Source organism: Dama dama, chromosome 5 (genome assembly GCF_033118175.1).
Source record: "Dama dama isolate Ldn47 chromosome 5, ASM3311817v1, whole genome shotgun sequence".
NCBI lineage: Eukaryota > Metazoa > Chordata > Mammalia > Artiodactyla > Cervidae > Dama > Dama dama.
In genome coordinates this window covers 1,919,116-1,946,619 of record NC_083685.1, presented here as the reverse complement: position 1 = coordinate 1,946,619, position 27,504 = coordinate 1,919,116, and the positions used below count along the sequence as shown (strand labels likewise).

General features: G+C 61.3%; 2 protein-coding genes across 5 annotated transcripts; one reads left to right on the top strand and one right to left on the bottom strand.

Annotated features, from left to right (window-relative positions):
- The first annotated feature begins 836 nt into the window (after positions 1 to 836).
- Positions 837 to 16,675, top strand: SMARCB1 (SWI/SNF related, matrix associated, actin dependent regulator of chromatin, subfamily b, member 1). Of its 2 annotated transcripts, none has more exons than XM_061141452.1 (9): positions 837 to 1,044; positions 4,354 to 4,465; positions 5,806 to 5,935; positions 8,489 to 8,626; positions 9,268 to 9,395; positions 9,554 to 9,720; positions 12,769 to 12,959; positions 15,968 to 16,099; positions 16,338 to 16,675. In XM_061141452.1, exons 1-9 carry the CDS (start codon positions 952 to 954, stop codon positions 16,375 to 16,377), a joined length of 1,131 nt encoding a protein of 376 aa, XP_060997435.1. In that variant the 5' UTR covers positions 837 to 951; the 3' UTR covers positions 16,378 to 16,675. The 2 variants fall into 2 exon arrangements, with proteins under 2 accessions (XP_060997435.1, XP_060997434.1); XM_061141451.1 differs by having other exon boundaries at positions 4,354 to 4,492.
- Positions 16,676 to 18,187: 1,512 nt separating this feature from the next.
- DERL3 (derlin 3) lies at positions 18,188 to 20,344 on the bottom strand. 3 transcript variants are annotated; one of them, XM_061141455.1, is made up of 7 exons: positions 20,186 to 20,344; positions 19,980 to 20,045; positions 19,815 to 19,888; positions 19,604 to 19,697; positions 19,002 to 19,197; positions 18,483 to 18,600; positions 18,188 to 18,391 (listed from the first exon to the last, which is right to left on the bottom strand). In XM_061141455.1, exons 1-6 carry the CDS (start codon positions 20,276 to 20,278, stop codon positions 18,506 to 18,508), a joined length of 618 nt encoding a protein of 205 aa, XP_060997438.1. In that variant the 5' UTR covers positions 20,279 to 20,344; the 3' UTR covers positions 18,188 to 18,391; positions 18,483 to 18,505. The 3 variants fall into 3 exon arrangements, with proteins under 3 accessions (XP_060997438.1, XP_060997436.1, XP_060997437.1); XM_061141453.1 differs by having other exon boundaries at positions 18,510 to 18,600; XM_061141454.1 differs by having other exon boundaries at positions 18,510 to 18,600; positions 19,980 to 20,042; positions 20,186 to 20,339.
- Positions 20,345 to 27,504: the final 7,160 nt, after the last annotated feature.

Here is a 27,504-nt window from a genome sequence, read left to right as displayed (position 1 = left end):
ACACACACACACACACACACAAGAGTCCTACATGGACACACACACACACACACACACACAAAAGAGTCCTACATGGATGCTCAGAGCGGCACCTCTCATAGCTGCCATGTGTCAGATGTTGGCATAGGCAGCCGTCAGCAGTGGGCCGTTTCTGACCTACTGCACTGTTCCACCGGATACACGGGTGCCTTCCTGTGTGTCGGGCAGGGCTGTCGGGAGGCACTGGGCACAGAGTTAAGGAGGGGATGGGGACGTTCGCTCCTCCCCAGCTCTCAGCGGCAGCACCAGGCAGAGCAAACGCCGGCTGGGCCTAGGAATCCTGCCAAGCCCGGTACTCTGCCCATGGTCGCCCCATCCCCCGAGCCACAGGAACGGAGGGTGGGGGAGTGGCCCGGAGATGAGATACTGGTCCTTGGGCCCGCCCGTGTGCTCTGCCGCACAGCGTCCTCCGGGCGGGGAAACTGAGGCACGGGCGCCTGCGGCTTCCTCCCGGCCTTCCGGGCCTCGCCTCGTTCCTCCTCACCGGGGCAGCGTTCCAGCTCCGGCTGTGAGACAGGGAAGGGCGCCGCCCGAGTCAGGGCCGCGGCTGCTGTTTCTACCCGTTAGCGGCCTTCCCAGGTACCTCCACTTGCGAGGCGGCCGGGAAGGCCGAGAAAACGGCCGAGGCTCCTTTAAGGGGCCCGCGGGGGCGCGCCCGGCCCTTTTGTCCGGGAGGCGGCAGTGGCAGCGCGCGCGTCAGCGTCAACGCCCGCGCCTGCGCACTGAGGGCGGCCTGCTCGTCGTCTGTGGTGGCGGCGGCGGCGGCGAAGCCCAGCGGCGGCGCGAGCGCCCCCGGCCCGGCCCGCCCTTCGCCTCCCGCGTCAGCTTCTCCGGGCTAGGAGCGCCCCCGGCCCCGCCTCGGCCCTCCCGATCCTCGCAGCCCGGCCGTGGCCGCCCGCCTCTGCCGCCGCAATGATGATGATGGCGCTGAGCAAGACCTTCGGGCAGAAGCCCGTCAAGTTCCAGCTGGAAGACGACGGCGAGTTCTACATGATCGGCTCTGAGGTAGCCCGCGGCGCGTCCTTGCCCTCCGGGCCTCTCGGCCGGCCCGGTTCCCGCGGGAGCCTCGGGGCGGGTCTCCGCGCCGGGAACGCGCGTCTCCATTCATCGCGGAGGGCCTGCGTGCGCGTGCGCGGCCGGGCGCGGTGGGGCGTGGCCTGTTGGGGCGTGGTCGAGAAAGGCCCCGCCCCGGGCCCTGGGCACGCCCACCAATATCCCGGAGGGACGCGGCGGGCGGGACGGGGCGGGGCCTATCGCGGGCGTGGTCGAGCAGGCCCCGCCCCGCGCCTGGCCGTCTGGGTACGCCCACCCGTGTCCCACGCCGCGTGGCCAGAGCCCCGGGGGTCGCGGTGGCCCCGGGTCCGCTCTGAGTTCCACAGCTCCAGACGGATGTACAGAAACGGGGTATTGGGTTATCTCTTGCGGCACACTGGGCGAGGCGTCGGACCCCTCGCACTCTCCCTCCCTCTCCCTCTCCCTCCCTCCCTCCCTCATTGCCGCAGCTGAAATCCTGAAACCGCTGATTCGAAACTCCGAGCTTAGTGGGGGCTCACCCGCTTGGTGTTCTTTGATTTTGGGGTGGGTGGCTGGGCGTTCTGATCTTCCATTATCAGTGAGAAGACAGGTTGGGAGGACGATACTTGATTTTGGATGGCCAGGGCCCCGGGCTAGATCCATCCGCAAATGGGAGGCACATGGCACTTCGGATATCTTGAACTAACTCTGAGTTAGTGCAAGGGAACGAGCCTAGAACCCCTTCATCCGTACCTAAAAGGTGACCTTTCAGCACGCCGTTAAGTCAGCCGGGTGACTGACTCTCACTGGTATATACTTGGTGCACCAAGTATCTTAAGTTCTTACAGTATTCCTCAACCTTTGGTAGTCTCCGGTTTGTGCGTGTGTGTACAAATCTGTAATTTTTAAATTACGGATCCGCAGTTCAGATGTGCAAGTACTGAGCAATAGTGCCTCCCTTCTGTAGTGAGGCCAGTGCGGGTCTCCGGAGTTAAAGCAGTTACAAACGCCAGTGCTTGCTTCTAGCAGCAGTTTTCAGTATTATTCATTTCAGTCTTTTTTTCTCTTTTTTTTACAACTTTTCTTCCCTCTTCACGATTGAATACCCTGCGAATGAATTAAGCCTCATGATCACACCTAACGAGGCTTTCGGGATTCCCTGTGACTCCTTGGGGCTTGTGTGACTTGTATTGAGTTATGAGACCTGTGTTGTCAGGAGCATCAGAACTTTCTGCGTTTCCTTTCCTACCAGTTTTTATAAAACACAGGGGGCCAGATGCAATGTATTTTCACATCATCACAGAAACGCCCCTCCTGACAGCTGGCCGTACTGAGAGGCGCCACTGCCTGCCACATGCCTTAGCTCAGAAAGGTCTTCGCCAGCCTGAGGGCACAGAGGCGGCATGTGGTGACCGGCAGGTTGATTAAAGAAACCTTCACCCGATCTAATGGGCAGGAAGAGCAGTGGGTTTAGCGTTGACTCTGAGTCAGTTGCACTTTTGAAAATCAAGCTTGCATTTATTGGGTGGAACCCAGTGCCAGGTGGGCAGAACGTGAGGAGTCCTGGCTCCAGTTTGGCATCCACGGCACGTCTCAGGTATCTAATGAGATGCTTAGGCTAGACAGTTTCTGCAACCTGCCCTGTAGCACATCTTAGATTCGAGGAAGATAACCGCAGTCTTCTGTTTCAGCCCTGGTGAGTGAGAAGACTTGTCCCGAGATGCAGTTTATAGAGACCAGACAGCAGGAGGGAGAGGCAGTTGCCATCTGGGGCCTGACTTTACAATATTCAGACCTCAGGAGGCCTGGGCAGGGTCCAGGGCTAAAGTGGCGTCTACTCGCAGCCAGCAGCTCCTCTGACAGGAGCGGTGCTTGGCCCCCGGGCCGGTTGCCCTGGGCAAACAGCAGGCCCTGGTTTCCGAGAGGTGCGCCGGGCAGAGCAGTGCCCACAGTGCCCCACACCAGTCGGGGGTAGCCGCCTTGGGAGGGCGTCCACAGCTGCCGCAGTCCTGCCTCCGCACGGGCAGCCGTCATCACCACGCAGAGGCACAGCTGAGAGGAGCCGGGAGCCTTCACACCCACACCCTCGTTTTCCATTTGGGAAAGCCGGGTCCAGAGGGGGCAAAGGCTGGTGCAGGGAAAACCCAGGGGGGTAGACCGAGTCTCCTAAGTTCCAAAGGGACCTCAGGAAGGGCCTAGGAGGCTGGGAGGTCTGCAGGACCTGCACGGTGGCAGTGGGGGCATTAGGGTCGTGTCTTGTCAAAAACCTGCTGGAAACGCTTGTGTTTACCCCCGGATGGTAACCACGCTCAAGCCAGATAACTCACAAGGGCCTGTGCCTGCGGAGGGGAGCAGGAGGGACCCTGTGGCCAACTTCTCTCACGGCGTTCAGCAGCCCTGGTTGTGTAAATCTCTAAATTCATGAAAAATGGAGAAACTGTAAAAAAGAAAAATGCTATAATGGGGTAGGTACGTGGGAAAATAGCAGAAGTGGGCCCTTCGTGGGATGAACTTTACAGTCGATGAACATTTGACAAGAGGAGTAGGGAGACCAAGGGAGGGAAGTGTTGCCCAGTCGCAGAAGGAGCCAGCAGCCAGTCCAGCGACTGTCCCCCGCCACGTGACTGAGTGGTTGTTTCTGAAAAGTCAGGGAAGCAATAGAGTTTCTTGGTAAAAACGTTAGGACTAGATTTGTTTTCGTCAAGTAAGTTGTACTTTTGAGTATCTGGCACAGGCAGACTATTGTTTGGGGCAGTGATGATGTCTGCAGCAATCTAGTGATTGTTGATAAGCGCTTTTGAAACTCTTTGGAAAATTCCTTTGGTATTTCTGGTTTGAATTTTGTTACTAAACAAAGCAGCAAGGGCCACGGGGGGAAATTATCCTGCATCTGTCTAAAATTAAAAGCCCTTTTTGGCCTTTATTACATCGTAAAAATATCAAAGTCTTAAGATAAAAGGAAGAGAGGCCTTACATTTCTGGACTGCGCCAGAGATGCTTAGTGCAAAGTCAGAGCTTCTCGGGGAGCTCCCGGGGGCCATGTCTCACCAGAGTCTGCTTGGCCCTTCCTGAACTTGGCGCTATCGTCGGGAGGCAGAGCTTACCCCTGCCAGCGGGCCAGACCTTCGCTGCTGCAGAACCCTTGATGTCAGCAGAACGGGCTTTGGCTGCTCCTCGGAGCCCAGCGCGGGGCCGCGCGTGGTCTGTGTGTCACCGAGGCAGCAGAGCCTCGGCGCCAGGGTCCTGCCCTGCCCCGAGGAGCCCTGGCCCTCTTAACGAGCCTTCTCACTTTACCCCTAGGTGGGAAACTACCTCCGTATGTTCCGAGGTTCTCTGTACAAGAGATACCCCTCGCTCTGGAGGCGACTAGCCACTGTGGAAGAGAGGAAGAAAATAGTTGCGTCGTCACATGGTAAAAAAACAAAACCTAACACCAAGGGTGCGTCTTCACGAGGGTTTGTAAACCTGTTTCAGAACCACTGCTTATGTCCTGGAGAGAAAACGCTTTCACCCGGCGCGTCTTCACGCAGCCCTGACCTCAGCGTGGCGCAGTGTCCCGGGAGGGGGCGGGAGGCCCCGGTGCAGGTGACGGTCCTCGCTCAGGGTGCTCGGGGTCAGGGGATGCCTGGCGGGGAGCGGGCGTGGTGAAGACACGCCGGTCTGAAAACGTTTTAGGATTGCTGTGATGCTGTGCCATCCGCGGGCGTGCGCCATCCTCACCCTCCATGCGCCTGGGCGGTGGGGCGGCCCCGGCCCCACCCAGCTCCGGGCTTTCACCGCTTCATTCCCCGCCGCCCCCCCCCCCCCCGTTCCCCCCCCCCAATCCATCGCGTGGCACCTGATCTGGCAGCCGGTCCGCTAGCAGTCGCTCGTGTGCATGTTTGCTCCGTGCTGTGTGCGCCTGGGGCCACGGGGAGCCACCTCCGGGCCCGGGCACCAAGGTGCCCTGGTGGACCCGGCCCGTGCCGTGTGTATGTGTGTGTGCGCGCGCGCGCGCGCTCTTGTACACACGTGGCTGTGTGTGTGTGCGCGCACGCTCGGCAGTCCGTCCGGTGTGGGTGTGTCCGTGGCGCTGCCGTGGTCTGTCCACCGCGTTCTTTTAACGCAGGAGCCGGAGCCTCTTGTCCACGCACCGCTGTGACCTTTCAGCCCCTCCCTGGCCCTCCTACGCCAGGTGCAGCGCCGGTCACTAACCCTGCGCCCCCAGCTGCGCTTGCCCCTGGCGAGCCTTGGCGATCCCGGGCCTCCCGCTCGCTGGGGAGCCGCCTTCCCCTAACCCCCCAGCGCCACCCGGCTCCCTAGGCAGGCTGTGGTCGGCCTGCCAAGAACTCGAGCTCCCAGGGCCGCTGACACCAGGGCCAGGAGTTCGTGTTGTGTGTGCCGCAGCTCTTTCCAGCTCCCTGGGCTCTTGTTTTAAAAGAAAAGTCTTTCTCATCCCTCATCCCATCTCCACCTTGCTTTGTGTCGTGGACTGTAGCGGTGTCAGACCTCTTCCTGCCGGCTGGCTCACTCTGGAGCCCTCCTGTCCCCAGAGGCCCTGTGGCTGAAGCCTGTGCAGGCGGCCCAGCAGGGCCTCTGGAGAAAGCCAGGGTCCAGGCCGCCCCTTTGGAAGAGGCCAGCATCGGGCAGTCGTGAGGTCCACAGCCGCTTCCCCCACCTCCTGCATGTGAGGACCTTGGTGTGCTGCATCTCCTGGCTGCTCCTGCCCGCCGCCCGCCCGCGGGCTGACCGCAGCCCCGTCTCTGGTTGCAGATCATGGATACACGACCCTGGCCACCAGCGTGACCCTGCTGAAAGCCTCCGAGGTGGAGGAGATCCTGGACGGCAACGATGAGAAGTACAAGGCCGTGTCCATCAGCACCGAGCCCCCCACCTACCTCAGGTACCCCGCCGGCCCCCACTGTGCTCACAGGCCGTCTTCACCAGGTTTCCAAGTGTCTGTCTTTGGAATTTCTAAGAAATCTAAGCCAAGCCCTGGGTTCTGGAGAGTTGTTAAGAATGCTTTGAAAGGCAGAACAATCAGTGGCCTAGGTCCACTCCCAAAAGAAACACACAACGGTTTTGAACATAGAAACTCAGGTCCTTTGAAAGCACGTTTACGTTCCCAGTTAAACAGGTGAAGGTCATGGGAACGTTGTTGCTTATGGGTAGTGTTCATTCATTCAGACTTATCAGCAAAACTTGGACACGATAATGGATAAGTAGATAAAGGGTGTGGAGTGGACACACGGGGAATGGTGAGTGTCCTTGGGCATCATTTCTAAAATGCAGAGTAAAAATAGACATAGCCGGCAGCATAAAGAAGCGGAGAGGGAGCTCGCTCACTCGGCCCCTCTGCACCATGGCTGCTCTGCGCCAGGCACTGCGGTGGCCTCAGCCTCCTTTGGATCTCCGGCCCATTCCTCTCAGCCCCAGTGAAGTACTTTACACCGTCAACAAGGGCCGTCCTGAACTTCCAGGTTTTCTCCTAACTGCACCGTCGGATTGTTTTTCTAACCACCCGCCCCACCCCACAACCCCCTGAAGAAGGTGGTGTGCTCACGGCCTGGCCCGTTGTAGACGTGAGCGTTGCAGATTACTTTTCTCGCCCCGGTGGTGTGATGAGGATGGAGAGTTAGCCGGGCTTCCCTAGAGGAGTCGCCGGAAGCGATTACGTGCACGTGGATGGGGCTTTGAGATCCGCACATGCCAGCCGGGAACCTTGTGTGGGCAGTGAACACTCCTGGCGGAGTCCATCACTTGAGGGAGAGCGCTAGACCAGTAGCCCCCTGTTACTGGGCAGTGAGAAGTGCTGGGCGGCGGTGGGGCTGCAGGAAAGCCCCCGGTGGGCCCCACTGTAAGGAGGCGCCTGCCCAGCACCCAGCCAGCCCCGCAGGAGGGGTGGCACGCCCCCTCCCCAACACCGGCCAGGTCGGGCAGGGGCTCTTGGACAGACCTCTCTGCAGCAGAAGGGAGGCTGAGTGGTGGGACTCGGATGCCCAGACCCCGCGTGGCGCTGTGTCATCCCCTCGCGTGCTGCGACATGGCTTGCGTTGTCCACTCGAGGCCATCAGGCAGGAGGGGTCAGCCAGGCAGCCTCGGTCCAGATACGAGAGGCTGCTGCGGGGCGGGGGGCGGGGGGGCTGGCCAGGGGGACCTGGGTGACAGCTCTGGCTGGAGACTCAAATCGGGAAAGGTGTGGTGGCCCATGCCCATGCTGCGCACACGGGCCCAGCGCGCCCGTTTCGCCCGTGGAAGTTACAGAGGATCCAGCCTCGCAGGTCCTACCCAGAAATGGCAGGCACCTGGCCTGAGTGGGGCCTGGATAGAAACCGCCAGCCAGGTGGCCCGTGGCGGGGACCCCGTCTCGGCGCCTCAGCTCTTGGTCCTGCCCGCGTTAGCCCCGGTCCCCTGTTTCCCCAGGTCTCTGGTGTGGCCCCCCTTGGTGTGTGGATCCCTCCCTACCCCACCCCAAGGGGCGCTCCTGGGCCCGGGTGTGGGGCGTGGGGCCTGGGCCTGGGGTGTGAGGGGCCCCAGCTGCAGAAGAGGAGTGAAAAGGCCACCGCCTCTCCCTCCGCCCCCCATCCTGGAAGGGCGCTGTCTTAGCGAGAAGCCGGGGGGACGTCACCGATGGTGACACGTGGTGGGGCGGGGCTGCAGAGGTGAGTGGTGCAGTCGCTGCGCTGATTGCTCCCTGGGTCACCAGGGACGCGGCCCAGGGTGACGAGCGGTCTCGCAGACGGGCAGCCCAGCCCGGGAGCCTCAGCTCAAAACAGCCTTTGGTATTTTCTTCCTAGCAAATGCCCCTTGTAAACCGGAGAGAAGGGCTCCCCCTGTGGGACACGAGTTCTTTGAGTTAGTTTGAGTCTCACCTTCTAGAGTATCTCCCCATCCCTGAAGGCCCGAAGGCCAGAGGCGCTACCCAGCCTGTCTCAGGCTGGACTGAACATCTGAAATAACAGCCTGATCGAGAGTGTGCCTGCTGCAAACCCCCAGGGACTCCCAGCCTCCTGCCGAGTGCAGGACCCCCGCCTCCCCCCAGAGTCGGGACCCTCTCTCTGTCTCCAACCCTGGCCCCCTGCCCAAACATTGACCCGGGCCTCCTCCCTGCCGCCCTCGGGGCTCTTCTGGAAATCTGCCCTCCACCCCCACCCCCGCCCCCCGTGAACCCTCACTCTCTTTACTGAGTGCCCAGCCCAGCCCAGCACGTAGCACGGGGTGACAGCTCACAGACTGGGCCGGGGCCCGTGCCCTCTCCTCCTCCCCTAACCCTGGTGACCCTGAGCAGGTGCCACTGGGAGCCTGGGGAATAGCCACCCGCGGAGTTGGGTGCACAGAGGTTCCGCGGGGGCCTGGGCCCAGCAGGGGCGCAGCAGGCATCCACTGGCCACGACCTGGCGGCTGGGGAGCGGCTTTTGGCCCGTAGGCTGAGCAGAGTGGTGTCCGTGTCTCCCAGGGAACAGAAGGCCAAGAGGAACAGCCAGTGGGTGCCCACCCTGCCCAACAGCTCGCACCACCTGGACGCCGTGCCCTGCTCCACCACCATCAACAGGAACCGCATGGGCCGTGACAAGAAGAGGACCTTCCCGCTCTGGTGAGGGCCCTCAACCACGCGGCCCTCCCGCACACGGGCTGTTCCCGTTGTTTGCCCGTTACCGGCGCCCCTGCGTTCTCAGACAGCGGTGCTCACCCCTGGGTCTAAGGGGGCGCGCTTGGTTTCCTTGCCCCCGCCACCCCCGTCTCGCCCTCTTCCTCATCCTAAAGGGCAGGTGGAGTGCGGAGCTGTCTGGGGCTCCCTCGGGGTCCAGGCTGCAGGTGGAGAGCCCTGGGCGCTCGGCTGCCGAGGCTCCCCAGCGTCCCCCCTGCCCCCCACCCAGTCAGCACCCCTCCTTCACTGCTCTGCCAGAGGCTCCTCGACCCTCCTGTCCCTTGGCATTTGTTCCAGGGTTTCCTCTTCTGGACATACCCTTTCTTCCCCAAAGCTGCTGGGAGAATCCTGCCTGCTCTGGGGCTTAAACCTCTCTTCCTGCAGGGAATGTCTGAGCTTGTCCCACTGCCTGAGTCGGCACCTCCCTTCCTGCCCCGCGTGGACCCCCGCCAGCCCTGTCTGCTGGCTCAGCCCGTAGCGGACGGGTCCTCTCTGGGCAGGTCTCGGTGACCAGTGGTACAGAGAGGGAGGCCCTGGGCACAGGGACCCAGCCCACATTGCTGAGCATGCGGCCACTTCCCTTCCAGCTTCGACGACCACGACCCAGCCGTGATCCACGAGAACGCGTCCCAGCCCGAGGTGCTGGTCCCCATCCGACTGGACATGGAGATTGATGGGCAGAAGCTGCGGGACGCCTTCACCTGGAACATGAATGGTCCGTCTGCTGCCCTGGCTGGCGGGCACCCAGCCCTGTCTTCGTGGCGTCGGGGGCTCCCGTCATCACCCAGGGGGTTGGCAGAGGAGGCCAGGGCTGAGTGCGCTGACTGTAGGCCCTGCAATCGACCAGCAATCCCTCGTCCGTCTTCGTTTCAGAGAAGCTGATGACCCCGGAGATGTTCTCAGAGATTCTCTGTGATGACCTGGATCTGAACCCTCTGACGTTCGTGCCGGCGATCGCCTCCGCCATCAGACAGCAGATCGAGTCCTACCCCACGGACAGCATCCTGGAAGACCAATCAGACCAGCGCGTTATCATCAAGGTAGGCGACTGCTTGCCCACAGCTGGCCTGCCTTGTCCTCAGGGCTTTCGAGGTGCAGAGGTGCGTGAAGGCCTAGACAGGAGCCTCTCTGGGGTCCGTGCTGTGGGGCAGAGCTCTGGAAAGCTGTCTCTTGGGCAGCTTATCCCAGGAAGGGCACGGGCTGACTTTGAGGAGGGCATCACATTCTGGGCATGTCTGGGTGCTGCTGCAGCCTTGCCAGGTGTGGAGCAGAAGCTGGGTGGTACCAGGAGTGACCCAGCTAACGGCAGAGCAAGGAAGGGCACAGTGAGGCGGGCACACTGCCACTCTTGCCATAGGCAGGCTGGGCCAAGCACATCCCATGCTGTCTCAGCAACCCCCACAGTCCTGGGGGACGTTATGAGAAGAGGGGTCCACCTGCTCCCCTCAAGAAGGCCTGCCTGGTGGTGAACAGTATCTCACTGTGAGTTTGACTTGCATTTCCCTGTTGATTTGTTATTGTTCAATCTCCCAGTCCAACTATTTGGGACGCATGGACTGCAGCACGCCAGGCTTCCCTGTCCATCACCAACTGGAGTTTGCCCAAACTCATGTCCATTGAGTCGGTGATGCCATCCAACCATCTCATCCTCTGTCATCCCCTTCTCCTCCTGCCCTCAATCCCTCCCAGCATCAGGGTCTTTTCCGATGAGTCAGTTCTTCGCATCAGGTGGCCAAATTATTGGAGCTTCAGCTTCAGCATTAGTCCTTCCAATGAATATTCAGGACTGATCTCCTTTCGGATCGGCTGGTTGGATCTTGCAGTCCAAGGGACTCTCAAGAGCCTTCTCCAACACCGCAGTTCAAAAGCATCAATTCTTTGGCGCTCAGCTTTCTTTATGGTCCAACTCTCACATCTACAGGACTATTGGAAGAACCATAGCTTTGGACATGAACCTTTGTGGGCCTTTCCTGGCTGATTAGTGACCCTGTTGGCCGTTTGTTTGTCTTCTGTGTCTGCTGAAGTCCTTCCCTTTTTTGAGTCCGGGTTTTGTTTTCTTGTTTTCTCAGTTCCCTGTATCTTACAGATAGTGATCTGTTTTCAGATAGTGTGATTTGCAGAGGTTTTCTTCCTTTCCATGGGTTGCCTTTTTATGTTGTTGATAGTGTCCTTTGATGCATAGAAGTTTTTTATTTTGGTGACGTCCAGTTTGTTTTTTCTCTTATCGCCTATGCCTTTGACGTCATATCTGAGAAATCACTGCCAAATCCAAAGTCATAAAGCTTTACTCTGTGTTTTTCTGAGAGTTTTATAGATTGAACTCTTACATTTATATGTTCTATTTTGAGTTAATTTCTGTATATGGGGTTAGGTAAGGGTCCCACTTCATTCTTTTGCATGTGTATGTTCTTTTTTCCCAAAACCATTGGTTGCAAAAACTATCCTTCATTGAATGATCTTGGCATCTTTGTTGAAAATCATTTGACCACTTATTTGAGAGTTTATTTCTGGGCTGTCCCATTGGTCCGTGTCTCTGTTTTTATATTAGTCCCACAGTGTTTTCATTACTGTATCTTTGCAGTAAGTTTTGAAATCAGGAAGTGTGAGTCTTCTGGCTTTGTCGTTCTGTTCGTCATTGTTTTGAGCAGACAGCCTTTGCTTTTCCTTAGATTCCATATGAATTTTAAGATTTTTTTTTTTTCTATTTCTGCAGAAGTACTGTTGGGATTTTGATAGGGATTACATTGGCTTTGTAGATTGCTTTGGACAGAGCAACCTTGTAGGCTACAGTCCATAGTGTTGCAAAGAGTTGGACACGACTGAGCAACTAAACTTTCTTTCTTTCTTTTTTTCTTGGGTATTCTTAACTTAACAATTTTAAGTCTCCCAATCCATGGACGTGGGATGTTTTTCCATTTATTTATATCTTTAATTTCCTTCAGCGTGTTTTATATTGTTCATTGTACAAGTCTTTCATCTCCTTGGTTAATTTCTAAGTATTTTATTCTTTTTGATGTTACTGTAATTTCGTCATACTTTCATTTTCAGATTGTTCAGTGTTAGCATATAGAAATGCAGCTGATTTTTGCATATTGACTTTGTATCCTGCTACCTTGCTGAATTCATTTATTCTAATAGTATTTTGTTAGCATCTTAAATTCTGCATATAAGATCATAACATCTGGGAACAGAGATAGTTTTACTTCTTCCTTTCCAGGTGGATACCTTTTGTTTATTTTTCCTGTCTAATTGCACTGAGTAGAAATTCCAACGCTATATTGAATAAAAGTGGCAAGAGTGGGTATCTTTGGCTAGTTCCTGATCTTAGAGGAAAAGTTACCAGTCTTCTACCATTGTGGGTAATACTTACAGTGATTTTTGTGACTGAATTAATCTTGTTGATATAGTTTCCATCTCTTCTTAGCTTATTGAGTGCTTTTATCATGAAAGCATGTTGAATTTTGTCTAATGCTTTTTTCTGCGTTTATTGAGATGACTGTGTGGTTTTTGTCCTTCATTCTGTTCAAGTGGTTCATTGCATCGATCAGTTTTCTTACTGAGCCATCCTTGCCTTGTCAGAGTAAGTCCTACCTTTTATAATTTATTTGTGTCATCATCACATCATTCACAATGATGTATAATTATTCTGATGTGCTGTTGAATGTAGTTTTGCTAGTGTCTGTTGAGGTTTCATATCAATGTTCATAATAAGTGTGGTCTATACCTTTCCTTTCTTGTTGTATCTTCATCTGGCTTTGGTATTGAGGCACTGAGTTATGAAGTGTTCCTTCCTTTTCAGTTTTTTGGTAGGATTTGATAAGGATTGGTGTTAGTTCTTGAGATGTTTGGTAGAATTCACCAGTAAAGCCATCAGATCCAAGCTTTCTGTGTAGGGAGTTATCCTGTTACTGACGCATTTTCCTCGGTAGTTAATCCCTTTTCAGAGAAATATTTTCCTTGCCCCAACTAGCAGCACCAGGGCACGGCCGTGAACAAAAGGGGGGATGTTCTGGAGTGAAGGGGCGGTGTGGGTGTGGCCTGGCCCCAGAGGGGAGCCGCTCCAGCTCGTGTCTGCGCTCCCGGGCCAGCTGAACATCCACGTGGGGAACATCTCCCTGGTGGACCAGTTCGAGTGGGACATGTCGGAGAAGGAGAACTCGCCCGAGAAGTTTGCTCTGAAGCTGTGCTCCGAGCTGGGGCTGGGCGGGGAGTTCGTCACCACCATCGCCTACAGCATCCGGGGACAGCTGAGCTGGCATCAGAAGACCTACGCCTTCAGGTAGGGGCTGGGACGGGGGGCCGCCCCCCGCCCCCCTGCGCGGGGGTGCCCTCGGGACTTCCTGGGGCCCCGGTACCGGCCGACCGAGGGCCACCCCGCGTGCTTGGCGGCCTGTGTCACCTCCTCCCGTCCCCCGTCCCAGTGGGGACGTTACTGAGACCCTTGCTCACCCGCTGGACCCGTGCTCAGACAGGCCTGCCCAGCCCCGCCCAGCGCGGTCCAGACGCTGCTGCCGCCTCTTGTTCAGTCCGCGAGCGGGTGGCAGGCGCCCCGTGGGAGAGGGGGTGGCGTGCAGGCCGCCCACAGAGCAGGGAGGGGCCTGGGCCCGGGGCCCGGGTCCCGGGTCCCGGGCAGGCTCCTCGCGACCCCGGCGTGCCTTCCACAGAGCTTGCCCGGGGCAGCCCCGTCCCCCAGGCCCCACCCAAGGGAGGTGTCCAAACCGGATGTTAGGCTTTATGCGGCTGCTCAAGCTGTCACCGTCCCCATGTGGAGGCCATTACCGAGGGACCACCCCTGACGGGGAATAGCTGAGGGAGCACGTGGGGCCGTTTGTGTCTCAGCTGCTTCTCCAGAAACCCCAGGAGGCAGCGCCCGCCGTGTTCCTGGAACTCTGAGCAAGAGAGGGAACGGCTGCCGGCAGCCCCGCTGCCCCGGGGTCCCAGTCCACAGACGGGGGCCGGGCCACGCCCCGAGTCCTGTGGGAGGCCTGCTCATGGCGCCTGTCCACGCACGGCTCATGAGCTGAGGCCAGCGGGCCTGGGGCCAGCCTGGGGGGCCTCATTCCCCAGAGCAGACCCCGAGGTCCTGGGAGTGACGTCGACACCCAAGTCCCTCATCCCCGAGGCTGACTCAGGACGCACCTCTCACTGTCGTGCAGCAGGGGGACTCGGGGGCCCCCTCACAGGCCTGGGCCGAGTGCCCCCTGCTCTAACATTCAGGGGACCTGGAGATCTTCCTACCCAGATGGCACTACTGGTAAAGAACCCGCCTGCCAGTGCAGGAGAGACACAGGTTCCAACCCTGGGTTGGGAAGATCCCCTGGAGGAGGAGGGCATGGCAACCCACTCCAGTACTCCTGCCTGGAGAATCCCGTGGACAGAGGAGCCTGGTGGGCTACAGTCCGTGGGGTCGCAAAGAGCTGGACACGACTGAGTGACTAACACTCACTTTTCAAGTGTTCGTTATACATTCCAGATACAGGTCCCTTACCACATACCTGAAAATACAAGGCATATATCTTCTCCCTTTTTGTGGGTTTGTAGTTCACATTCATGACAGTATCCTCTGAGGCACAAAAGTTTTAATTTTGACGACGTCCAGTTTATCTGTTTTTGCCTCGGGTTGCTTGTGCTGTTGATGTCATAGCTGAGAAACCGTGGCCTGCCGGGTCCCGTCCCGGCACCGCTGTTTGGAAGGACCGCCCTTTCCCCATCGAGTGGGCTGGGCCCCTTGTCCAGAGTCAGCTGATCTCACGCAGGCGGGTGACGCCGAGTTTTGTCCCCTCCTCCCAGCTGGGAGGTGTGGGGGTGATTGATCCCTCAGTCTTGTTCTCATCTACCAGGTGGGCACAGCCGTGCCTCCCGGCTGGCCTGCTGCACCTGTGAGGTGGTAAAACTGAGGTCACGTCGAAGATGACCCTCCGGGCCCTCTGCCTCCTCCGACACAGCCTCCCTGCTTGCACCTGGTGGGTGGTGGGAATGCAGGGTCCCAGGCGGCCTTGAGGCCCAGGAAGCTGAACGCCCGGGCGGGTGGGCGGCTGTCTGCCCACCTGTCCCCACACTGTGGGCTCCTGGCTCCAGGTCCCTCCTTCCAGGCCTGGCCTGAGCAGCCCTTTGTTTGGCACAAACCCCCCGGAACGGAATCTTCCCGGAGCCAGAGGGAGGTAAACACGGGGCCTCCGGGACCCGCACTTGTTTACGTTAAGAGGAAGACGTGTTTGCTCCTGTCAGCGCGGGCTTGGTGGCTTTCGTGTCTGCCGCCCCCGAGGAAGGCAGCTGGGAGCCCGCCACGTGAGGAGTGACGTTTGGGTCTGCGGTGCTGGCTTCTGGACTGCTGCAGAGCCGCCCAGCTGGGGAGCAGCTGTCGGCAGGGGCGGCCAGGGCAGCCCAGCCACTGGCCTGGGACTTAGGGACACCGGCTCGGGCCCCAGCCCTCACGCAGTGGATGTGTGTTGAATGTTTAGTGGTAGTGGTCCTCTGAAACCCCTCGCAGCAAGGACACTGTCCCCATTTTCCAGGTGAGGAGTTAAAACGAAGGCCGGGGGCCTGTTTTTTCCTGTGCTGTCCCCCCAGGACCCCCGCCCTCCCTGCTCCGGGGCTGACTCCGCGGGGCTCCCAGCAGGCTGATTCTTGGGGCTGAGCCTTGAGGACCGGGCACCAGTGGCCCAGCGGGAGGCCAGTGGAGAGGGCCCAGAGGCCAGCGTGGGCAGGGCGGGCGAGGGCGCAGCTGAGGCTCGCTGGGTGGGCTTGGCCCAGCTCTCCTGGCAGAGGCAGTGACCTGGTTAGGCATCCCCAGCCTTTGTGGCCTCGCCGAGGCTGACCCCCCTGCCCTGAGTCCACTTTGCCAGAGGGTGTGCGGGTGGCCCTCGGGCGGCATCTGGGGGCGTCTTTGAGGGGCCCCAGGGTGGAGCAGTCAGGGCTTATGGGTTCTGGGCCCCTGTGACGTGGGCCAAGGGGCCCCCTGCGGACTGGTCAGGGCAGGGGCCCTGGGACTCCACTCCTGGGTGGATGAACTCCTTTGCTCTCCTTTCTTCTGGACGCTGAGTGGGGCAAACGGCCCTTCTCCTCCCCACAGGTCCACTGGGAATGGCTGGGCCCACAGCACTGTCCCATGGACCCCTCCCCACGTGCAGACCCGGAGATGCCGTGTTGGCAGCGTGCCCTGTGTTGGGAGCTGGGCACAGAAACCAGACTCCACGTCCTGTCTGCCCGCGGCAGGGGTGGACACTGCTTTCTGGGGCCTCTCCTGCAGCCACTCTGTGAACCGTCTCCCCCTCCTGTCTTCCACAGTGAGAACCCCCTGCCCACGGTGGAGATCGCCATCCGGAACACGGGTGACGCCGATCAGTGGTGCCCGCTGCTGGAGACCCTGACGGACGCGGAGATGGAGAAGAAGATCCGGGACCAGGACCGGAACACAAGGTGCCTCCCCAGCCCCCTTCCAGGCAGGACAGGGCCCTGGGCAAGCGGTCCCAGGCGAGCACTCAGGCAGGTCTGACCACAGCCCAGACCAGGCTCACTCCCGCTGGGGAGAGGGGTGGGACAGAGGGCGGCTTCACAGCCCCACACGGCAGAGTGACCGAGGGAGGGGCTGGGGGCTCCTGCCCCCTCGCTCGGTTGCCTGAGAGACCCCGGGGTCGCTGCCCTCCCCCTCCCGCAGGCGGATGAGGCGTCTGGCCAACACGGCCCCGGCCTGGTGACCACCCCACAGCGCTTGGCTCCCAGGGAGCGTCTGGAGATTGGCCCGCCTCTCCTCCATCTTCTGGTTTGGAGGGGACCAGGCGGGGGCAGCCCGGCCGTCCTGAGGAGCGGGCCGGGGCCTCCTGATCCCCTGCCGCCCAGGGACACATTCCGTCTGCTGAGCCCCAGTCCCCACCGCCCGTCTCTGGTCAAGAGAGGCCATGTTGAGCTGTGTTTGTTTTTTGTATAGAAGCCCCTGGCAGGGCGAGCAACACTTTCTAAATAAAAAGGCAACAGGTTCTGTTCCGTTTCTTCAAAGTGGTGGCCTGGAGCTGAGAACGGGGCAGCGTGGCACGGGCTGGCCCCTCACCCTCCTGCGTGCACGTCCCATCTGGGCCTCAGCAGGGCCCGGGCGCCCTGGACCACACCACCCCCCGCAACCATGAGCAGGACTAGGGCTCACTCAGCCCTGCAGGCCGCCCCTCCCGCCCCCACCCGCCCAGCTCAGCGAGTCCCTGGAGTCCCGGGCGGGTGGGAGGTGGCGGCCGCAGAGGGCAGGGCTGCCTGTCAGTCCCGGCCCGCCCCCAGCCAGGAGCGTGGGCTTCTCGCTCAGGGTGGCACCTGGGGGCTTCCTCCTGGGACCAGGCCCGGCAGGTGACCCAGGCCCAGCTGCATGAAGCCCGTGAGCCCAGGCCCTGCACCTTCCTCTGCTGGCAGGGCGGAGGGTCAGGACTGCTCTGCTCCTGCCAACGGCGGGGCCTCACACCGGGGTGGGGGCAGAGCTCTGAGGGTTTCCGGTTGCGGGGTGGGCTGAGACGGGCCTCGCGAGCACATCCTAGGAACTCGTACTCCAGCCACTGCCCTCCATCCAGGGCAAGGGGACAGCGGGGTTTCCCCGGAAGGCCCTGAACAAAGAGGTGGGTCCAGGCCCAGCTGGCCTTGCGGACAGTGGGCTCCACCACAGGCGGGGGGCGGGGGGCGGATGTTCTGGCCACAGCAGGAGGTGGCCTGAGCCCAAGAGCCAGTGGGGGATGATGCTGCCTGCCTCCCCTGCTGGCCAGGCGCCACCTGCCTGGCAGAGGCCCAGGGAGGGGCCTTCACCTGCCAGCTGCCCACCAACCCATCACAGAGCCCACGGCTGGGCCAGAGGTTTCACGACAACATTAAGGTCCGACTCCACAGCGAGTACTTTTATCATGTGTGAACGTGACAGCCGGCGGTGACTGGTGCTGCTGCCGACCCAGGAATAAACCACCGTGTGGACTGGTCCTCTGATGCCCATGAGCCGGGGGCCAGGTGAGGCTCCCATGGGCCTCCGCTGCAAATGGCAGGGGCATAGCTTCCCAGAGGCCTCTGCCTCAGCCACTGGACTCTGCAAACGTGACACTTGAGGCTTCAGGGTCACAGAAAGGGCCTGGCCCTCTTCTGCACCTGGCCCATCCTTCAGCAGCCCGCCTGGGAAGTGAGGCAGAGGTCCCCTTGGGGGTTGCTAGTTTGGGACAGGAGGGCCCTAAGGAGGCGTCAACGGAGGGCCCCCCACGACCCAGCATCCCAGTCCCGGCCCCGCCCCCGCGATTTGACACAGCCCCCCCATCACTGGAAGCTGAATTAAGGCAGACAGTGTGAGGATGAGAACCCCAGCAGGGCTGCCCTCTGAGTTCAGAGCTCTGCTGGTGACTGGGCAGGTTCTGGACCCTCTGGGCCTCCGGCCGTGCCACCTGTGCTGGGTCGGAGAGCAGGTCAGGCTTGGCCCTGGCTCTCGGCCAGCAGCACCCGCCCCGCATGGACAGGCTGGCCGCAGCAGGAGAGCCAGTGCTGTGGGCGACAGGCTGCAGGTCACTTGTTTATTCAGGGTGGGAGCCCTGGGCCCCGGGCCCGGCCTCCAGGACAGGGAGCTGAGTTGCAGGCCGGGGTTGGGGTGGGGGGTGACCCAGCCCTGGGTGAGGTCGTCCTCACTGCTGCACGGGTCCTGGCTGCTCCTCAGGGAGGGGCCGGTAATTGGGGTCCTCCTCTGGGGCATCCAGTAGCAGCTTCCTGTGGGGAGGGGCCCACGCTGAGCTGCAGCCGGCAGGGTCCCCCCCATGGGGTGGAGAGCCATCTGGGGAGGGGGGTGGGGAAGGCTCACAGGAAGTCTTCTGTGACCCCCACTCACAGGAAGCTGGGGGTCAGCAGCAGCCTCTTGCCTCCAGGCTGGTTGGGGAAAACGTCCTCCAGGAAGTAGTAGACGTGGCCCACTACGATCCCTGTGGGAGAGCCGCCAATGCCGAGGCCACCCTCCACAGCTCTGAAGCCCCCAGAGCACGGGTGTCCGATGCCCTGTATGGCCTGCCGGCCGGCCCAACATAAAACCAGGCTTGGCCCAGAAGTGGGCAGAACCTGGGAGGAGGTCAGCCCTGAGGACATCAGAGGAACTGGAGCTGTGAAGCAGGCACCCTAAGCCACCCATCCCCACCGGGTCGGGCCCCACACAAGCGTCAGCGAATGGGTCAGGCTCGAACAAGTAAAACGGATAGGCTGGCTTGTTGGAGGGACTGGAAGGATGGGGGCACCAGGAGGGAGTAAGAGGGGTGGGGGACAGGGAGAGGACCAGGGCTCTGGCCCAGCACACCCAGCTTGGGGCAGGCTCCCTGAACAGCAGGCTCACCCAGCAGGTCCACCAGGATGGAGTTGCCCAGCAGCATTGAGAAGCCCATGAGTGCCCAGGGCAGGAAGGGCGCCTGGAAGGTGAGGAGGCCGAAGAAGTTGACCCTCACCCCAGGGCTGCGGCGGCTCCACACGTACACCAGCATGGCCGTGAGGGCCTGGCCCAGGAAGAAGAGGCTACCCAGGAGCCCCAGCAGCTGGGCCAGAGTCAAGGTCTCATGCCCTGCCCAGGGCCCCTCTGACTTCCTAAACCCCTGGAACCCTCAAGCTGGTTGGTTTCACTTCCCAATCTAAGGCCAAACCGTGGCCTCCAGGGGCCCCCTGATCAGCCCCACCTCTCCACCTCACCCCAGCTCCTGGGCCCAGGCCTAGATCCTCCTGGCTACCTGCATTCAGGACTCAGCCCCCGGGCACCCTGCCCTGTGGTATTTTGGGTGTAGCCCTGGTGACAGGGGCACCTGGAGCTGAGCACGTGATGCACGCTCAAAAGCATTCTCAGCTCCGGGGCGCAACTCTTTCCCTCTGCGGCCGGCGCTCAAGCAGGGCCCCAGGGCCAACACAGGCCGGGACCCACAGGTCCCCAAGCCCGGGAAGGAAGGATACAGTCATCAGGAGGCCCCCGAAGAGAAACATGAAGACGAAGTCTGCCGTGCGGCCGCGGAAGGAACCCTCCTCCAGCATGCGGCAGTAGCGGAACCTGCGGCTTTGGTATAGGAAGCGTGCCCCTTGGAGGGGCTCAGCTTCCAGGGGCCCGCTGCCTCCCGCCCGGTACCCACCCTGCCCCCGCTCCCGCCTCCACCACGGCGCAGGATACACGAAGAGCATGTTGAAGAAGAAGCTGAATCCCAGGGGCCCGAAGAAGAGGAAGTTGGTGATGAGCCTCCAGACCTGCGTGGGGTGCGGCGGGGTGGGGGGCGGTCAAGCCAGCGCTGGGCGGGAGGGGTTAGGCCAGCAGGTGCAAGGGGCGGGGCGGCCTCACCTGGAACTTCCGGAACACGAGGTGCGGGTTGAAGTAGAGCTGGAAGGGACTGAGGAGTTCCAGCTGCTGCGGAACCAGGGGAATCTTAGAAACTGCCCCTCGACCCACCCACCCCGGGGGAGCTGGGGGGAGGTCCATTCGTAACCTTGGCAACCCCCGGAGGCGGTAACCACGGCAGCGCTCCCCAACCCGCCCTTCCGGCTCACCACGGCGGCGGTGGTGAGGACGCAGGCCGCGGTGTAGGTCCGCGTCACCGCCGGCACCTGCAGAAATTCGGTCGCCAGCCCCTGCCACGCCATGGACGCTTCCCAGGCACTCGTGGTCCTGTCGCCGCGCTCTCTTAACCCGCCTCCAAGCCCCGCCCATTCGCCTTCAGCCAATCCGCATCTGCGGTGGAGCGCGCCCGCGGCTGGAGGGCGGGGCCCTTGGGCAGATAGCCAATAGGAAGAGAGAGCGGAGGGTCGGAGGCGGGACGGGGCGTGGGTGGGGCGTGACTCAGAGCCAATGAGCAGGCCCTACGCTGGAGCACGTGGCGCGTGTTGTGGTGCCGGCGGCGGCGGCGCGGGAGAAGGTGTGGCCAATGAGGAACCGAGGCCTTAGGGGCGGGCAGGTAGCGGGGACATCTGGGCCCACCCTGCAAGCGAGGCTACGAGCACTTGTTAGAGGGGTCCGCTCGCCCCGAGAGACCGAGGGGTGCGGCCTCGCAGCCTCCCGCCCGGCCCCCCACCCCGGTCCCGACGCCTCCCCCCGACCCCGGCCCCCCACCCCAGGTCCTGCGGCTTCTTGGCCTCCACCCACGCAGCGTGGGTGGGGCATGGGCGGGGCATGGGCGGGGCGGAGCCCGGAGTTGGACCGCCCTGCTCAGCCAACCCACGTGGGCTGGCTGGGGTCCCAGGCTGTCCTCTCTGAGAACCAGAGCAGCAAAGGAGACGCTTGGCGGCTGCGTGTCCAAATCTCCCTGCAAGCCCAGACCCCGCTGAAACTGCCTGTTCCTTTGGGAAGCCCCAACGAGGGCCGCCAGAGGAGGGGCAGACCGGGGACGTGCAGCACTGGTGGGACAAGAGGGTGCCGAGACCGGCTGGTTCAAGTGGACGGGCTGGAGAGAGACTCGTTACTTGGGTGGAAAAGAGAAACTCCATGTATTCCTTCTGATGAACACAGTCCATAGTTTACTGAGCAAGGACTGTGTGCCAGACACTGTTCTGGATGCTTGGAGACCCGGTGGCCGACAAAAGATGCTATCTCTCCTGGTGTAGCCAAGGAGACGGGGGGGGGGGGGGGGGGGGCGTGTCAGGGGCTTCTGCTAAGATGAGAACTAGTGTTTGCAGGACATTGCACTGATGGAGATGAGAGCCAAGTGGAAGCTGGAAGGTCGGGTAGCGGACCCCCTGCCAGAGGGATGATCTGGGAAGGCTCTGTGAAGAAGTGATGCTTGACTGTCACTTTAAAAAGATGCCTGTGGCTGCTGTGAGGAGAGCAGACGGCCAGAGGGATCTGGGGGCAGGCGGAGGATGCCAGGGATGCTGGTGGCTTGGGCAGGGCCAAACCTGGAGGACCAGGAGGGCCAGGATGTGGGTTTTTCCAGCAGACTAGATGGAGCTGTGAGACAGGAGTCAAGGGTGACTTCAGGGACTGAGCTATAGGGGAGATGGAAGGCAGTGAACTTTTCCTGAGCTGGAGAACGCTTGGGGGAAGGGCAGGCGGATGGAGCATCCTGTTCTGGCCTCACTGAGTCTGGGGGATCTATGTGACATCCGCATGGAAAAATCCAAGTGGCAGAGAGGCCAGGCAGGTGGCTCAAGTGTGGGTACCAGTCTTCAGTAGACCAATGGACTTTGTAGCCTTCGGCCCGCATGAGATGCCCGAGGCTCAAGGCCAGGCCCGGCCAGCTCGACCTTCATGAGTTAGAGAATGTGGACAAGCAGGGAGGCTGCAGAAGAGCCAGGACAGGGCTGCAGGGGCCGAGTAGCAGGAGGCCCTGGGACACGTGGCCTGGGAAGGCTCTGAGATGGGCAGCCGCGCCAAGGGCCCTGGATAACAGTGGCCACAAGGGAGAGGAAGTGTCCAGACCTTTACCAAACAGGAGCTCAACCTCGGACTCCAGTGTGACAGGTGAGGGAAGCCCTGGGCGGGGCTCTGAGTCCCCAACCAGTCAAGACGGTTGTCTCCAATGGATCATGGGAGGGCTAAGAGGAGTCCCTGGGGAGTGCTCTTGGAGGTCCACTTGGGAAGGGGGGCAGGGAGGAAGAGGCCCGGATGAAGGGGGCTGTGCATTTGGTTCAGGCCTGAGGAGAGGTCAGTCTGATAGAGCAGGAGTTGGATCAAGGTGTTGAGAGACTGGGTGTGGTGGGAGCAGGCTGAAAAATCCCTCCCTCAGGCAGCCTCTGTTTGCAGCTGAGCAGACCTAGGTCATGCTGGAGGTGAACCCGGAGGAGCAGAGCCCACCCAGCTGGAGGTGCGGCTGCAGGCCAGGGATCCAGGGCCTCAGACACCCCGGCGGGCGCCCGCCAGGCTTGAAGGAGCCGGCAAGAGGGGTCAGGTTTCCTGTGTGCGTGGGGAAGGGGAGGGAGGCATTCCAGCCTGCAGGCTCTCTGCTGGGGTCACGCCGGGGCTAACAGAGGGGCCGTCATGGGATAGAGGGTCTGTCTCTCCCCTTTGACAGGGCCGATCAGGCAGGAGCCTGGTTTGGGGCTGAGGAGGCACACTCTTGGGAGCCCCGGGTGGGGGCAGGACATGCCAGGGAAGCACAGATTCTACTGCAGACCTTCCGTCCTGCCTGGAGAGTTCTCTCCCGGAGAGCCTGGGGGGTCCCCAGGTGGGGACTCAGGCCCAGTAGGAGACAGAGCAGGGCCTGGGGCGGGCCATCACCATGAGTCCGGGCTTTCCCATCCAGCGTCAGGCCCAGGACTGGCCGCTCTGGAGGCACCAGGTCCACGGCTCCCTCCCTTGGCACCTCCAGACAGTTCATTACAGAAAGACGCCCCAGGCTCCACACGTTCCCGGGAGCCAGGCTGACCCAGGAAGGTGGTGTGCTGAATGCTGACGGCTTTTACTCCATCTGTCTGGCCTGAGCAACAGGGCCGCCTCCTCTCTCCTGGGCTGAGGACTGTGGCGGGAGGGGCCTGTGGTCCCTTGCTGGCCTGGGGCCCCTGCCTGCTGCAGAGCAAGGAGCTCGGGGTGTCCGGGTCTGGAGACCCCCAGAGAACCCCTTCCTCCCCTGTCCTACAGGCGGGACAGCACCCTCTGCCTGCCCACGGAGCCCACCTTCCTCTCAGCGCTCTCACACCAGGAGAGACAACCCCAAAACCTGGGGTCATCCCTGCCCACTGCCCCCCACACAGGGAACCCTCCAGCCCTCCCCCACCCCTAAGTCAGTGTTTCTTTCCTGGGACAGCCCAGATCTGACTCCATTCACTCACTTCCTTCCCTACCAGCTTCAGTGTTCTGTTAAGAGAGAGAGAGGGAGGGTGCTGGAAATGCCCCCCACTCCAGGAAGCCTCCCTGAAGAGACCAGAGCTCACCTATCTTCTCTTAGGGCCCCGTGCACTCAATTTTTAAATGTTATTTTATTCAGAAGGCAGCACAGGCCTGAAGCAGAAACACGGTGAGTGCTGGGGGCGCGGTGTCTTCCTGTGGGTGACATGGGGCGCCCTCACGAGGCCTTCCCCCCACCCCCACTGCTGTGGGTGGGCCTCACCGCAGCTCTAGCTGCGCCCCCAGGAGCAGCTGGGTCCCCGGTGGCCCTTCCTGTCTGGGTCATGGGATATTTTTAACATTGATTCCGGAACTCACTCGGCAGCAGCTGCTTGTGGCCGAAGGGTAAGAAGGACACACAGTCCAGGTGGGCTGCATCAGGCCTGCCCAGCAGATGGGGCGACTGGGGCCTAGCCTTCTGAGCCTGGTAGCAGAATCGACCTTCCAGGAATTTGAGGGTCTCCGAGTGGGCTGGGGAAGGCAGGGGGGCCATCAAGATGGAGGAGGAGGACAGCTCGTGCAAAGGTCCTGAGGCAGCTGGAGGAACAGAGGTGGGAGAGGGGGAGGAGGAGGGGGGCTGCACATGCTGAGAGGCTGGCCCACCAGGCCCTGCAGGCTGTGGTCTCTGTTCCGCGGGCAGTGAGGACCCTCAGTGAGGTGGGGTCAGACGGCGGCTGGCTCTTTGAAGGAAGCTGGGGGTCAGAGGAGAAGATGGTCACAGCCTGCAGTGCCAGGCACTAGACAGAGACGGTGGAAGGGTCCAGGAGACAGGAGGCACAGACCTCAGTAAGCGCCTGGCCCGGTGAGGGAGCTGAGTCGGGGGGGGCCAGGTCCGGTTCAGAGACTAAGCCGCCCTGCCGCCTCTGGGCTCCTGTCACGGAATCCTGACAAGCGGCTCTGCACCCAGCCTGCTCCCTGGCTGAGCAGTGGGGCCTGGGGCTCCCCGCCTGGCCCTCAGCTGGCTGGACGAAGCAGTCTTTCCCAGCTGCCGGGCCAGCCTGACCCTCAGTGCCCGGCTGTCACAACCCTCGGCAACTGCCCCTCGTTCCTGCTCGCCACCGTGGCCACCACCCGATCGGCAGAGCCGACTCCAGCTGGCACCCAGACCGGCTGGCGGGGCCTCCCCCTCCTCCGCCTGGGCTATTTTCGGGCTCAGTGTGGCTGCGGGGCCGTGTTTTGGAAGATTATCTGCTTGGCCAAGTCGGCCAAGTGGCAGGACTAGGGATGCGAGTTCACGGAGACACGTGTGTCCCTGCATGGGTCTGCCCCCCCGCCCCTGCCCTCTGGGCTGCACGTGGGATCCGGTCCACTTGAAACCTAAGGCCACCCTGTCCCATGGCCTTCCTTAGCCATTGCCGGCTGGCCAGGTCATCAGGCAGTTCCGGCCTGTGGTCTGGCAGCGACCTGGAAGGCCAGGGCCACCACTCTGGGAGCCTTCGCCCAGAACCAGTGACTCAGCGCTCAGAGAGGCCCGGGTCGTCACACCTCCCTCCTGGCTTGCCCCCCCACCAGGACAGCCCTGCTCGCACACCCCGGAGAGGGAGCCTCAGGCCGGGTGCGTGGACAGGAACTCTGTGCCCTCAGGGCCCTGGAAACACCACCCCAAGCCCTGCTGCCAGTTTACTCAAGACCTTCTCCCAGCCTCGCCCGCCCTTCACTTGTGTGAGGTATCGGGGCCTCTTTAAAAAAAAAAAAAAAATGCAAAATTACAGATCTAAGATTAGGTACGAAAGTACCTCGTTTGCTTAGAATAAACAAAACAAGCGACAGGTTCGTTAAAGGTAATAAATAGCACCTCATATCAAAGCCGGACAAAATCCCCTCCCTGGTCAGAAGCCGTGCCCAGGTCAAGCAGGGGCTGGTGAGAGAGGAGCCCCAGTTAACCAGGCCCCCGGGGGAAACAGGCTGGGGTGGGGGGAAGGTATGGGGAAGCGGGGGGATGGGCCCAGGAAGGGGTGGGCTCCCTGTTCAGCTCCGTCCCAGACCTGTCCAGGTGGCCTGGCCACAGGGGACTGGTTGCTTTGGTGTTCTCCCCTCTCCCCCGCTCCATGGGCCCTGCTGGGAGGGGGCCTCCCCCAGCAAGGAATGCGGGTGTCAGCCCTCCAGACGCTGGTCTAACCGCCATCCCCACCGCCCCCCACCACCCTTCGCCTCCAGATGTGGGCACAGCTGTATTTTTAGAACAGCCAGCCACAAGGACATTCTTTCCTTCTGATTAAGACGGCTTTAAGTCTCCGGTCCGCAATCACGATTGGCTCCAGTGCTCAGTCTCGGAGTGTCAAAGGGTGGCCAGGAGGGGCTGCTCACCGGTGGTTGCTTGAGGTTTTTCTTTCTTTCTGTCTCCTGAATTGTTAAGTTGGAAACGTGACCCAGAACTGGAGTGGATGCCAGTTCGTTGAGAGGAGGGGGAAGGGGGAGGGGGCAGGTGAGGGGAGGGAGGGCGAGGAGGGCAGAGCTGGGTCTTGGGGTAGAGCCTGCAGGGGCTGCCCCCGGGCCGTGCCCTCCACACTCCGCCAGGTCCACAGGCGGGCCAGGTGTGTCTGGAGATAAAGAGAGGGCGGGGTCCCTGCCCTCAGGATGCTGGGTGCAGGCAGTCAGTAGACACACGTGGGGCCTGAGGACGCAGCGCCTGTGCAGGGGGCAGGTCGGTTATTATGATGTCCCCATTTCACAGGTGAGCAGACAGAGGCTGGGAGGCAGGAAGTAAGTGCTGGGATTGCAGGGGCTCCATTGGGATCCACCACAACCAGGCCCGTCGCCGGCCTGCTGAGCTTGGCAGTGGCTCACTGCCCACCTTGGCAACCTGGTGGCCAAGGTCAGCTGGCCTCTGAGCTCCGCTCAGTGCCCCCTATGGAGGCTGCTGGTGTGGAGTAGAGATGCCAGCCTAAGTGGGAAGGCTGCAAGGAGGAGGGGACTTCGAGCAGCCTGGAACGGCTCTTGAGCCCTTTCTGGAAAACACTGCTGACCAAGAAGGACACTGAGGTCAGAGAAGGGGCAGTCAGGTCAAATCCGTTTGGCCCATCGGTGGTCAGGAGCGGTAGGGGCCCAGCCACCACTCCACCCAAAGATGGGCGTCCCGCTGACGGGCTGAAGGGCAGATCAGGGCCGCTGGGGTCCAGCCTGGGCCCTGGCTCCAGGCCTTAGGCCTCTGCCAAGACTCCTGTCCCATGACCTCATGGATCAGAGAGGGAAGGCAGGCAGCGAGGCAGAGGCAGGGTGGGCTGGGTAGCAGACCTTCCAAGCCCCCTCCAAGGCCCTGGCTCACCAGCGAGGCGCAGGCTAGGTGAGCAGGACAGAGGAAGCGAAATCACCCAGGGCTCGCGGAGCCAGGGATGCTCAGACTCGGCCAGGAGCTGCGGGGTCAGCTCCCGCTGGAGGGCCCGGCGTCTGGTGGGGCGCCGGCTCAAGCCTCTTTGTCTACGCCATGGAGCCCCAGAAGGTCCCGCTGTGCCAACGCCGGCAGTGCGGGCTTTGTTGGCCCCTCGCGGCCGGGTCCCTGGGAGCTGGCGCCCGGGGGCAGGCTGGACAGGTCACCCACGGGTCTGGAGGCCACATCTCTGGGGAGGTCCCCGAGCCCGGGTAGTGATGGAGGCCTCATCTGGGGACGGGCTCGGGTCGACCAGGCGGCCCTGCCGCTTCTGCGGGGCTAGAAGTAGCCAGTGGCTTTTTTGGGCAAGGACCTGATGGAGCCCTCCAGCCGGCTTTGCGGTATCAATCGCCTGCAGTGCGAGCCGTTGCTGCTCCTCCCTCCCGCTGAATGCTGGGCATGGGCCTCCCCAGCCTCCACCCTCCCCGCCACCCTGGGTCTCAGTTTCCCAGTCTGCAGAATAAGAGGCTCTGGCGTGTAGAAGCGAGCGTGCCTGGCTCCCAGGGCTGGGAAGGGGCTCCACCACCCCCGCTGGACGCGGGCGCGGAGGTCCTGAGCACGGTGGCCGTGGGCAGGCCGCCCCTCCTCCCCTGCTGCCTTCTCCGCCTTCCCACCTGGGAAACCGACACTGGGTGGGAATCCACGCGGGAAGGCCCGCGGGGGAGGCGGCTGTCCACGCTCCCC

Excerpts from the sequence above, each read along its gene's own strand:
- SMARCB1 (XM_061141451.1), top strand. The coding sequence starts at position 952 with ATGATGATGATGGCGCTGAGCAAGACCTTCGGGCAGAAGCCCGTCAAG. Across the intron at positions 8,627-9,267 it reads AAGAGGACCTTCCCGCTCTG|CTTCGACGACCACGACCCAG; the intron begins GTGAGGGCCCTC and ends CTTCCCTTCCAG. Across the intron at positions 12,960-15,967 it reads CAGAAGACCTACGCCTTCAG|TGAGAACCCCCTGCCCACGG; the intron begins GTAGGGGCTGGG and ends TGTCTTCCACAG.
- DERL3 (XM_061141453.1), bottom strand. The coding sequence starts at position 20,278 with ATGGCGTGGCAGGGGCTGGCGACCGAATTTCTGCAGGTGCCGGCGGTG. Across the intron at positions 19,698-19,814 it reads TTCTTCAACATGCTCTTCGT|GTTCCGCTACTGCCGCATGC; the intron begins GTATCCTGCGCC and ends CCAAAGCCGCAG. Across the intron at positions 19,198-19,603 it reads TCGGGGGCCTCCTGATGACT|CTGCTGGGGCTCCTGGGTAG; the intron begins GTATCCTTCCTT and ends ACTCTGGCCCAG.